Source organism: Saccostrea echinata, unplaced genomic scaffold (genome assembly GCF_033153115.1).
Source record: "Saccostrea echinata isolate AGI-Se365-2 ecotype Australia unplaced genomic scaffold, CSIRO_AGI_Sech_v1 ptg000045l, whole genome shotgun sequence".
Taxonomy (NCBI): Eukaryota; Metazoa; Mollusca; class Bivalvia; order Ostreida; family Ostreidae; genus Saccostrea; species Saccostrea echinata.
This window is the reverse complement of record NW_026889794.1, coordinates 6266945-6279490: the sequence shown is the minus strand read 5'-3', so window position 1 is coordinate 6279490 and position 12546 is coordinate 6266945. Positions and strand designations below refer to the sequence as shown.

The following is a 12546-nucleotide window of genomic DNA, read 5'->3' as shown; positions in this document are numbered from 1 at the left end:
TTGTATTTGCTAATAAGGTCAATGTATCATCCATAGAACTTGCAAAATGCTGACTTTAAACGAGACTGTTGATATCCTTGTTTCATCAACTTGTTTGTCAATAGCTTGTCTCGTTTTAGAAATAGCATGCTCTTGCGTATGGAATCAAATGGGAGACATTAACTCCATATACAGGTGTTAAGGATATATTGCTACATAGATAAGGAAGTTGCCGTTAAAAAAGTTGAAATCATCACGTTTATTATAAAGTTCTGTTTTTAGGATACCATTAACGTTTTTAAGCAAAATATCCAAATATGAAACAGATGTGTCAGAATGTGATATCTTTTATTTCAAGTTCACTGGGATATATCGAGTCAACATATGGATGGAAGTAAGTATGGTTATTTGATAACACGTCTTCGATACATCTAAGTTATCGAGTTGAAGGCCACATCAAGTGTTTCCTTCTTCTCATGTATAACGTTTTGAATAAATTCTGCTTGATTTGAATATAAAAATAGGTCTGCTAATAACAGGGCGAAATTGGTACCCATAGAAATTCCGAAAGACTTGATCTCTAAAAACTACATAAATATTGTAAATCAGAAACCCAAGCATTTTTTGTATGTACAAGTATGTATAATCAGAATATTTTTAACAATATAATTTTGCAAATAACTAATGACAAGGTAAGTAAATTTACGAGTTATATTTTTATTAATAAAAGCAGCTGTTTATGATGTCAAAAAGCCTGGACTTAAATTTATCGTGTGGAATGGTTGTATACATGTAAAGTGTTGAAAAGAACTACTGATTAAATTTCAGGATCTGTTACTAGGGTAACAATTACGCCATTGACTGCCTTGTGAGAGTTACTTTAGTGTGTGATATAACTTTGTTCACAAATTATAATTATTGAAATTTTGTGGTGGGAAAAATCACTATCCACATTATTTCTTAGCGAAAATTTCAGAGCTTTTCATAAAGAAAATTAAAGATAAGAGCTTTAAGAAAATTAATCTAAAGTTCCAGTAAATTAAGCTTGGATAAAACAAAATCATTGACATTTTCTAAAGATACAAATGACATTCTTAGATAAACGAAAAAAATATATGAATGCACTTCCGAATTTTTCAATTGTGTTTAAAGAATGTCAGTCAAAGACTAGTACATAAGAAATGCATTGAAGTAACAAAGCATAATCCAAAAGTTCGGATCATGAAAACCTGATGAAAAGAGGACTGAATAGTAATTATGTTTTTTGAAAGCCAGTGAAAAAATCAAAAGAATAAAATAGCTTGATTGATTAAAAATACAATAGCTGATAAATTAGTGTTTAAAAGCTGCAAGGTGACATTTTCCTATGGAGTGGATAATACATTAATCGTAATTAGAGTATGAGTAAACGTATTTTCATCAGTATGTGAAGATTCACGACAAATGATTCCACTAATAATAATAAATATGTTGATTTCAAAATTCACATTTAATGTTAAGTTACAATCAAAGACAAAAATAACAGAGATACAGAGATTAGAAACTCCTTTATGAACGAGTGTATTTGCTAAAATGTGTACCTGTCCAGCCATTATTCTTAACCTAACCTTTATTTCTTTTATATGTTGACTTAAAGTTTATATATGTTAAATCTTTTGTGCATTGGGTACAGAATTTGTAACGCTTTAACGCAATTGGTTAATAAACAAAAGGAAAATTGAAGATGTCAACAATCAAAAGTTGGCGATATTTTTGAAGCATGGCTACTCGAGATTCACCTGTTTCCTTTTGAAATTCCTCCTTCTTTATTGTATTAATTATAAATCAAAATATAAGAAAACATTCTGAATAATTATTTGATAAGATTTAAAGGCTTCATTTCGTTACTTATAAAATTCCAAAGATATAAGTGATTTCAATTTGTTGTCCTCAAAATGTAATAATTATGAGGATAATGCGAGATTTCGAAGAGTATTAAATCTCTGTGTTTGTAACGCTCTGATGGCTATAATGTATACAAGTAATTTTAAATTTACCTCCTATCGCATTAATATAGTACAGTACTTAGCTATAAAATGAAAAGAATGAATGTGAAATGTTCAGATTTAATTAGTGAAAATTTAGACTCCAACATCTGATCTCTACGTCTACCAGAAGTTATTTTTTGAATCTTCATTTATTATATTAAAAGAATTATAACACTTTTATATAATGTTTATAAAATTGAAATTTAAAGATGAAAAAAGTTTCTCGCTTTGCAGTTGCCAATTTTTTTTCTGAAAAAAATCATTAAAATAATGAATTGAGTGTATATAACTGTCGACAACAACTCCAAAAAATTATAGAAACTATTGGCATGTTACACCAGCATCCTCAGAGTGACCACAGTTATGTTTTCCGTAGAAATTGTGCCTACAATAAAAGATAGACGACTCTGTTCCCTGACAGTCAACGTTATCAAACCAAATAGTTCCCGATCCCTGTTGATAATAGGCATTTCCGTGAGCTGTGGAGTCTCTGTAAATTAAATTATCAAAGCATGAGGATAACTATTTGTAAATTTTTGGTGGCTTAATAGATAAAAAAAGTAAAAATGTGGCAATATTCACCCTGAATAGCCAAGACTTCTGCAAACTACGCGCGCATCCCTATCATCCCAGTCGTCATCACACACAGTGCCCCACACCCCATTGAAAAACACTTCTACTCGCCCTTCGTTGCTTGAAGCTCCATTGACAAGTCTAATATTTCCTGTACATAGACGCGTTATAATTAAACAGGTTCGTGGTAGATATGTATGCTGACCAATATTTTTATACACAATCTGAAGGTAACGTTTTTCAGATTTGAAAATATCTAGATTCAATCAACAACTGCAAAAATATTCAGATGTTTTTTTGTTTAAAACGACTTATTTGTTTTTGTCAAGATTGAATCAGAAATAAATGAGAAACACATTTGCTGTATATGTAATGAATGTTTATAATGGTGACATTAAGACTTTGGCTACTATTTTTATGTTCAACTTGATGATGACTTTGATATTTTTGACATCCTTTTGCAATTAAAAGAACAAATCAAATTTTGAAAAAAAAAAAAAAAAAAAAAAAAAAAAAAAAAAAAAAAAACTTTCATCAAGTAAAAAAAATCAGATTATTGACATTTTTGTATCTCCTTTATATTCATTTTAACATGAATTAACAAGTTATTCAAAAACCTAACTTAAAGTCAGCATTTTGCTTTCACCAATTTTAAAGTCAGTTTTCCTCAAATTTCTTGGTCGTTATAACGACCTTGTTTGCAAATACAGCCTATCGTTGGGTCGTAATTCGTCTGACATATGTAAGGCTATTCTTTTCACATTAAATTTGACGACCAATTACTCCGTCTACCTCAGTACCTGATCAAAACATTGGGTTCAAAGCGGATGAGACCGGTCGACATTGGTTTATTATCGGATCTGTAGTACTTGGTAGAGATTATCAATAGACTAGTGTACAGGAGTCCTAGCATTCCTATAGTGATCCGTAGAGATTAACTAAAGCTTAGGGCACATTTGTAACCACACCAGACATATAGAACTCAGTAGAGCATATCAATTCTTACAACGGAATAAAATTTTTATCTTACCGGAAAAACACTCAATTTCCACACTACCGTTGGTATTACAGTCTCCACCGTTAATCAAGAAAAATGTACAATGTGTTGGCATCCTTTCGAATCCAGAGCACGACATAGAGTTCGCCAAAGGTTCTCCAAATGCACTTGCATTTTCCCAATTTCGCACTGACAGAGCATATCTGCAATATAACTAATGTCATGTTAAACAGTGAATTATGACATTGTGTTTTCAATATCATCCCACTGACTACAGATCAAAAACATCAAAGTAAACCGGCAATGAAATAAGTGTATAAATCTTTGTGTTTGCCATCTGTTAAATGATAACTGTAGCTCAATACTTTCTATCACCCCAATGACTACAGATAAAAATTCATGTTAAAAGATATTGACATAAATATAAAGAGTATATTCAACGTTTTGAGGCTAGATATGGAATTTATTTCACGAGTTGGACAAGATTTTTTTTATATTTCACGAGTGCAAAGCACGAATGAAAATATAAAAAAAAATCCTCTCTCATGAGTGGAATTTTATGTTAATTACATTTCCTTTACTTTCTCTTTGCATCTGTATTTTCGTACCGCAGTATCGTAGGCTGTTACGTCATAGTTGTTACATGTCACAAATATCACATCATTAAATCAAACGGTTTGGAATATAGTAAAATTGCATATGTTAATATATTCAATATGATCTTACATCTTGACCTCGTTGCCACCCATCCATGCAGGCAAGCCTCCCAAACCAGTCGATTCCTTCCAGTCAATCCTTTCATGGTTTTTTTTTTCTCTCTCTCTTTGTGTGTGTGTGGGGGGGGGGGGGTAGGGGGGGTGTGTGTGTGTGTGTTATATACCCTTATTTTATCAAGTAAAATATTGTATGTTTCGTCGTCACCTTATACTAAAGTAGGCGACACTTTAGTAAAATCCCCTACTTTACTTCATTGACGTAGTCGGTAATTCGATGCGGGGATTTTGTATGTTTTAATCATTTTCAATATTTGCAAAAATTCACGTGTAAATTGTCACTCGTGAATAAAAACACGGATTGTAATATTTCGCATTAAGTCAATTTGGAATTTAGGAAACTGTTGTTAACAGAAATATGGAGATAACGAACAGTAATCAACCTAGAAGGTTCATTGAAACAATACAAATCGACAGCAGGGCAAACAGACCTCGAAAAGCATCAGAGGTGTGATCAGGTGCCATGGAGGAGTAAGCATCCCCCGTCGACCGGTTACACCCGCCAAGTGTTCCTTGTCATGATAGGGCAAACAGAAAAATCCGTAGACAATTTAGTCTGTAAATAATGACCTAACAATTAGTATGAAAAACGCCAGTGAGCATTCGACTTAATAATAGATTGTATTTGCTGACAAGGTCATTGTATCGGCAATAGAACTTGCCAAATGTTGACTTTAGACGAGACCGTTGATATCTTTGTTTCATTAACTTGTTTGTCAATAGCGTGTCTCGTTTTAGAAATTGTTCGTACGTAAAGCATGCTCTTGCGTATCGAATCAACTGGGAGACATAAACACTCAATGTGCAGGTGATAAGGGTATATTACTACATAAATAAGGAAAGTTGACGATAGAAAAGATGAAGTCATCGCGTTTCTAAGAAGCAAGGTTTTTTTTTAAAGAAAAACCATCGTTTTTCGGCATCCAGGGTGAAATTGAAAATACCGAAGCCTTACTGCACATCTACAGGACACCATTAATAATCATTCAAAAGATGAATTTGCTACTGCGTAAAATGTAAGAGGAGTTCCGGGAACCAGGTTTTTTGTTTAAAAAAAACACATTTTCGACCCCAAGGGAGAAAATGAAATTCCCAAACCTTATTGCACATCTACATCTACAGACGATTTGGCCACTGTGTAAATTGTGAGAGGAATTTTGGGAACCAGGGGTTTTTTTAAAAGAAAAAAAACATCGTTTTTCGGCCTCCAGGGTAAAATTGAAAATTCCAAAACCTTATTGTACATCTACAGAACACTAGCTACCATACTCCAAAAGATTAAGAAGAAAGTGTCGGACGGACAGACCAGGGTAACAACAATATACCAGAACTTTCTTTAGAAAGTGCGGGTATAAAAAGATTTTTTTAGTAGTACTTATTGCATATGGTATTTGGTAAATGGAGAGAGAAAAGAGAGCGAGAGAATGACTAAGAGCAGAATGAAAGAGAGGCATACCCAGTATAACCAAGACTTCTGCAGATAACCTTTGCATTGTTGTCATCCCAGTTGTTGTTACATAATAATCTCCAAGACCCATTAATATATATTTTAGGTGTAATTACACTCTTTCCTCGGGCGGAATTTTCGTTTACATATTTCATCGTTTCTGAAGAAAATCAGAAGAGATGATATTCAAATTCTGTCATTTCATACAACTATTTAATATAATACTACACTGTATATTAATTCAAATTTAGTAAAAATAAGAAAGAATCGTTCAAAGGTACCATTTTTAATGTGGTAGCAAACGACCCCAGCTTTTCCTCCATTACAGCCGCTGGATCGAATGACTGATTGTGAACACTTTAATATAGAATCTTCATTTCCATTACAATTTATGTCGCCCAACATCATCATGTCTTCCATATCCTCTGAAGATGGCTGCGAGGAAACCGGAAACCCTCTATAAAACAGTCAGCAACAGTTTCGTATCAATGATAAATTGGCATAAACGTACAAGAGGAGCCTGCCTATGGTACTAAACTATAGGAAAAAATGACTTATTCTGTTATTGATTATTAACTTAAATGAATAATACATACTTTTATTTGAAAAGAAAAGAAAAATGTTGGGAATGCGACCGGAATACCTCTAATAAAAAAGACTCTTTATTTAAAGTTCATTGCCAGCAACTTTTCTATGTATATTCAAATTGAAAGAAGAGAAATATAGCAAAAAAATGTCATTTTTAACTTCTAGACCAACTTGTTGTTTAAAAATACAATCTGCTATTACCCTAAATATCCTAAACTTCTACATGTCACATCAGCCTCATTGATGCCCCATCCATTGTAGCATACACTTCGCCATCGGTCATTAACCAAAACTTCAACTAGACCCTCACCAGGAGAGCTGCCATTAGCAGTTCTTGTTACATCTGACATGCATAAATGAATAAATGCAAATAAATTAGGGATGGTAATCGAAAACAGAATAGCTTATCGGTCAACCGCATCCGCAGCCGTTCCGATCGATTAATGGTTTATTAGTATCAATATACACATTTTGGGCATATTGATTTAAGTAAGCTGTGTAAATGTACACATTGAGACTCAAAAAGACGTTGGTATTAATTTGCGTATGTTGATAAGATATTTATATACATTTTATTTCGTGTTCAATAGGTGAGAAAAATTTTATAAGAAAAGATTTCATAGACATCAATTTTCCTCCTAGCAGAGTATTTTTTATATTGCATTACATGTATCACCATAATCAAAACTGAGTTTAAACTATCACTGAAATTACAATGGTTGCTTAATAATATAATTTGTTAGATAAATAAAGAAAGATAGACGGGGTAAAGACAGATTATAATCAGTTCACAATCCTCAATACTGATTTGAATATTATCATTAAAGAAATACAAGATAACCTGGGTAACGACATGGTGTTTAAACAATAATCATCACTTTGCAAACTGATCTACTACTCCCATGTTTGCTAAGATTTTTTTTTCAACTAACCGATTATAGAAGTTTTATCTGATTACCATTGTTACGACCGAGTTACCGGTTAACCGGTTACAAGTTGTCTTCACTAAAATAAATCATTATAAAAAATGAAAAGATATTTTGATTTAAAGCATGAAATATAGGACGCATAAATTCTAAACAACTCACTATTTACTGCTCGGTAACAAATAACTCCCGCTCCTCGACCATCGTAACAACTTGTGGAACCTGATGTTGTACATTCTAACAAAGAATCTTCATATCCGTAACAAGACATTTGGTCGAAGAACCAATTATCATTCTCCGTCCCTCCAAATGTCGGCATTGAGACTGGAAGACCTCTGCAGAAAAGATGCTTTTAAAAATACAGTAATTGAAATAATTTAAATTCTTATCTATACATGTATTTAAATGTAAGAAACAAAAATAAGTATTAAAATTTCAGATCCCCAAACCACCTGATTTCTCGAAAGACAAGGAAAAGAGCATTTAAATCGTTGCCAAGGAAATACAATGTTCATTTATTGAGCACTGCATATGACGTTTTACAATATTTCTACCAGAAATAACCTCAATCGTATAGATAGCTGCAGAAAATGTGAAATTATATTTGAATGAAAACCTGCATTTGCTGTGTGGTGACACTATCTAAAATTACCTTAAATAGCCTAGACTTCTACATGTTACATCAGCGTCATTTTTGTCCCATCCATTGATACATACACTTCGCCATCGATCATTCACAAAAATCTCAACTAGACCCTCATCCGGGTAACTGCCATTAACAATTCTGGTAACATCTGTGAATGCAAACAATGTACAATGTGCAAAATTTTATGCATCTTTGAAAGGTAATTCATTTCGCATTAGCCCGTGTCTGAGATCTTTTGCTCTATTCTTTCATTTTTTCTTTCGTTCACTGTCCTTTTTGCTGCTGATTGGTTGAAACTAAATAACATATACACGACAACAGCAAGCTAGGTATTATGCAGGGGTTTTGACAAACCGCCGCCCTATCAAATTGCATACATTAGGCGAATCATCTTCACGTCGTCTATTTATAGCCATTTACTCGGAAATCTAAGGATAGTTTTCCAATTTTCAAAAGTGCCTACAATACACAAAATTAAATTTCCACTTAACAATCCCACCAAAAATAGTTGATTAAGTCGTTGGTGTTAACATGTGTCTATAATGTCATGGACTATAGATGTGAAGTTTCTAAATAGTACAAATTAAAATCTATTAATAACTACAGTTATATTGTGTTAGGTGCTTCTTTGATTTGACTCAACCAATAAGCTTTGGAATGGTTGACCAATAAGAGAGGGAATTGCTTTACGCAAATGGGAATGTTCAATTCAATGATTAATTGATTGAATATATGTTGTTTTACGTCCTGTTCGAGATTTTTTCACTCATATAGAGACATCAACATTTACCAGTGAAGGGCTTCAAATTTTGATTTTTACTTGGCAATCAGGACCATTCAACAATGAGGAATCTTTGTCGTGCCAACGCCTGCCGTGACAAGCGACCTCGGTTTTTAAGGTCTAATCCCAAAGACCTGCAACTTTTGCTTCAAAGTGCCGAGCGCTTTGCGGAGGAACATTTGCTACTTATTTCTTTATCGACTTAGGTCAGTCGCAGACGGGGTTTGAACCCTTGACTTTTCGATCAAAACCGACTGGGCTACCATGACGGTTTCAATGCAATGAAATGCGAAAAGAAATGAGTCGTAAAAGTATCAAGAACAAAAAATAAAGAAATGAAATTCTGTCTACATCCTGCATCCAAATGCATAATTTTCAATTTTATAGATTCCTCAAAGATGAAATATAAATTGCGTTAATTCTCCACAACCCACCATTTATCGCGTGGTAACAAATAACTCCTAACTTAAGACCATTGCTACAACCGGTGGATCTTGATGCTGCACATTCTAGCAAAGAATCTTCATTTCCATCACAATCCATGCCGTCTAAGAACCAAGTCTCTTTTTTCTCCTCTTCAAATATCTTCAATGACATTGGAATACCTCTACAAATAAGCTGCTATATTTATAAACGTGTACATTGACAGAAAAAAAATCTTCATCTACATTCAGATTTAGGGAATATTAATACATTCTAACACCCTTAACCGAATTTGGAGACAAGGAAAGAACTTAATAGGTTATTCATTACTACATGAATGAAATATGATGTTCGTTTGCTTAAAAAGTACACATGATGTTTTAAAAATATTTCTACTAAAGATGACTGCGATTGTGCGGAATGCTAAAGAAATATGTTGAATATTTAACAAAATGATAACCCGCAACCCCTCCCCCATCCCCAATTTTTTCAATAGTACAATCTAAAATTACCTTGAATATCCAAGACCTCTACATGTCACATCAACCTCATTTTTGTACCACCTTTTGTAGCATACCCTTCGCCATCGGTTATTAACCGAAACTTCAACTAGACCCTCACCAGAAGAGCTACCATCAACAATTCTTACTCTACCTGGAATTAAAATGTAAATGAAATAAGAAGACTCCTCAAAAAATTATGAAACGCGGAGGTTGCAATTGCGCATGCCAAACATTAAGACATCGGTTCTTTTTATCGGCAGCAAAAAGTGAACCAGGAAATAACTGTTGTGAACTGTTCAGAATGGGAGAAGGGGGCTGGGAAAATATTAAACAGCAGCCTTTAGAACTAACAGTTGCGTTCAGTGGGTAACGAAGAAGAGCAATGTTCTTCCTTCAGCTTTAAGGTTGACCCTGCAAAGGGACACAACTCATTTTACTTTTACTTTCGGTAAGGTATAGGTTGAACTACGGGCAATTTTTAAATTCAAATAAATAAAGAATTTATCGCTCAGGCTATAATATGACTAGAGCACAATTAAGGACAGTCTACAAATGATTTAAAGACAAAAATATAAATAAAATAAATTATATGTGCTGTCGATATTCGACATTGGGCAAACCTATTGTGTATTTGTCTTTTATATACAATGTAACGCTGCATTTTCAATCATTAGTCAATACTACACACAAATTATTCTAATCATGTGGTATTGTTTTTCAGTAGGAGTTATCCACCCTTAGATCTCAAAATCCACAGTATAGTACAATACTTGTCATCAATTCAAGCACGCCTGGCATTACTTTATAATCATAAAGTTTTCCCATAAACAACAGAAATTTCTGTTTATCAATGCGTATTTTTCAAACATTTTATGGGGGTCATAAAATGGCTCATACACTATGTTAAAATAAGTTAAATTAATTTTAAAATATGTTTTGTCCGCGGACACTATGACTGGTTCCCTATGTCAGTTATAATTAAAATAATTTATTTTCTCATTTCAATAAAACAAAAAATTAAAAACGAACGGGGGTGGTTTTACATGCAAGGCTTCCTAGTATCCAACAGTTACAATACTACTATGTAGCAGTAGAGGCCAAGTTGGTAAGTGATATGATTTTAATTTCTAGGGAATTTATTTTTAATAAGCCTGGGCCTTTGTAAGCTGGTGTACAATTTCTGTTCTTCACTTAGACATCCCTTAATTTTATCATTACAGTGTACAGTTGCCTGCAAATCATTTCAGTTCTTTTCCCACCGTCATCTGGACAGGTTACCTCGGCAACAAGAGCTGACCATGGTCAAAAGAGTGCAACAGAGTGATCATTCAATTTTTTTGCAATCTTAAATCTTTATAGGTAATTGAAAATTAAGTAGTTTAAACAAGAAATAAAAAAAGAATTGACAGAACCATTCTCCTTTAACCTCTGTTTTGTCTGACGTTAGGCTACAACTAGTTAGGTAAGCATCCAAGCAGGATGAATTCTTTAGGTTACTCTGCTATTAGTGATATCAAGCAGGATTAAGTTAGTGTTAATGATTTCATGCTTTAAGACCTTTCCTTGGTACTTGACGCGTCTTTGACACTCCTTCAGACACGTTAGCCATGTTGAAAAAGGGGATCTATTGACTTGCCTGGATATCAAAAATGCATTTAGATTGTTGCCTATACACCCTGCAGATTTTGCTAGTTTTATTTTAAAATACAGTGTTAAATTTACATGGATATATTTTGACCAGTTGGCTATGCAGTCAGCTGTACTTACATTGACAAGGCTTTTCAACTTTTAAGTGGGCCCTTAGGGAAACATTGAGGGAGTAGCAATGTTGTACACTATTTAGAGGATTTTTCTGATAGCAAGAAAATCAGGTACTTTTTACTGTGCAAACCGTATGTGATGTGTTTGTTCCACTTGCTAAGACTTGAAGGTAACAAGTCCTACAACAATTTTTGACATTTCTTGGCTTAGATACTAACACTCTGCATATAAATACTGAGATTCCACATGCAATTTATGATATCTCCTTATTTCTAATTTAAATAAAAAGCAAGGTAGCTCTAAGATAATTGCAAAACTTTGTTATAAAATCAGGCACTGCATTATTTTTCCATAGAGTATATGATGCTCATATGGCTTAACAAAGCCTAATTTAAAAAAAAAATACTTTTTAAGATCACAAGAGAAATTGAATTATAGGATCTTTACCAACAATTAAGCATACATTTTATTTTTCATGCACACTTCTCATTTGGGGCAAATATCAAGCTTTTAGGTGTAATCTCTAATATTTGTCAAGGGAAGGGGAATATTACTATCAGAGCTGTTAACTATTACGGAAATTCCGTATTTATCCCTCAGTATTGTTTCAAAATACGGATTGACTTTCTGAACTTACGCTTCTGGGCTATGCTCAGAATTTTAATTTTTTTAATGTAGTATTAATACTCTAGCAGTACTAGTGATAGGGATTCACTTATAGACTTTAATTACCCTTTTTTTTGAATGATTCACGTATGATACAGTACGTGCTGACATAATGGATATTAATCTAACGATCAAAATTATTCTTATCTAAAATCAAGCGTACATTAGAAAATGAAAGCAAAAGTATTGTCAACAAATTACAGATTTAAAGCTCAAATTATGAACAGAAAGCATTTAAATTACTGAAAGTTGCATAACAAGGTAAAGACCTCTATACCATGTTAAAAAAGTCAATCCTATAGACAAAGCTGCAGAAAATTGAAGACCGAATCATTTTATCTAATAATACACAGGGAGAATGACGTTGTTCAGGAAGTTAACTTTGTCTTGCTTCACAAAAATGTTGAATAAAGATCTAGTCACACATACATAAATTACATAAGTTGTTGAGAAAGG

General features: G+C 33.2%; 1 protein-coding gene across 1 annotated transcript in view; it reads right to left on the bottom strand.

Annotated features, from left to right (window-relative positions):
- Positions 1-2234: 2234 nt before the first annotated feature.
- The window catches only part of LOC133201670 (scavenger receptor cysteine-rich type 1 protein M130-like), a 30375-nt gene continuing 20063 nt past the window's right edge, over positions 2235-12546 (bottom strand). Inside the window, exons 8-18 of the mRNA XM_061337457.1 lie at positions 10015-10074; positions 9673-9814; positions 9172-9344; positions 7963-8104; positions 7473-7645; positions 6586-6727; positions 6078-6253; positions 4147-4198; positions 3610-3779; positions 2589-2730; positions 2235-2496 (exon numbers count right to left, since the gene is read on the bottom strand). Coding sequence (XP_061193441.1) covers positions 2328-2496; positions 2589-2730; positions 3610-3779; positions 4147-4198; positions 6078-6253; positions 6586-6727; positions 7473-7645; positions 7963-8104; positions 9172-9344; positions 9673-9814; positions 10015-10074 — 1541 coding nt within the window. The 3' untranslated portion in view covers positions 2235-2327. The remainder of the gene's footprint in view (positions 2497-2588; positions 2731-3609; positions 3780-4146; positions 4199-6077; positions 6254-6585; positions 6728-7472; positions 7646-7962; positions 8105-9171; positions 9345-9672; positions 9815-10014; positions 10075-12546) is intronic.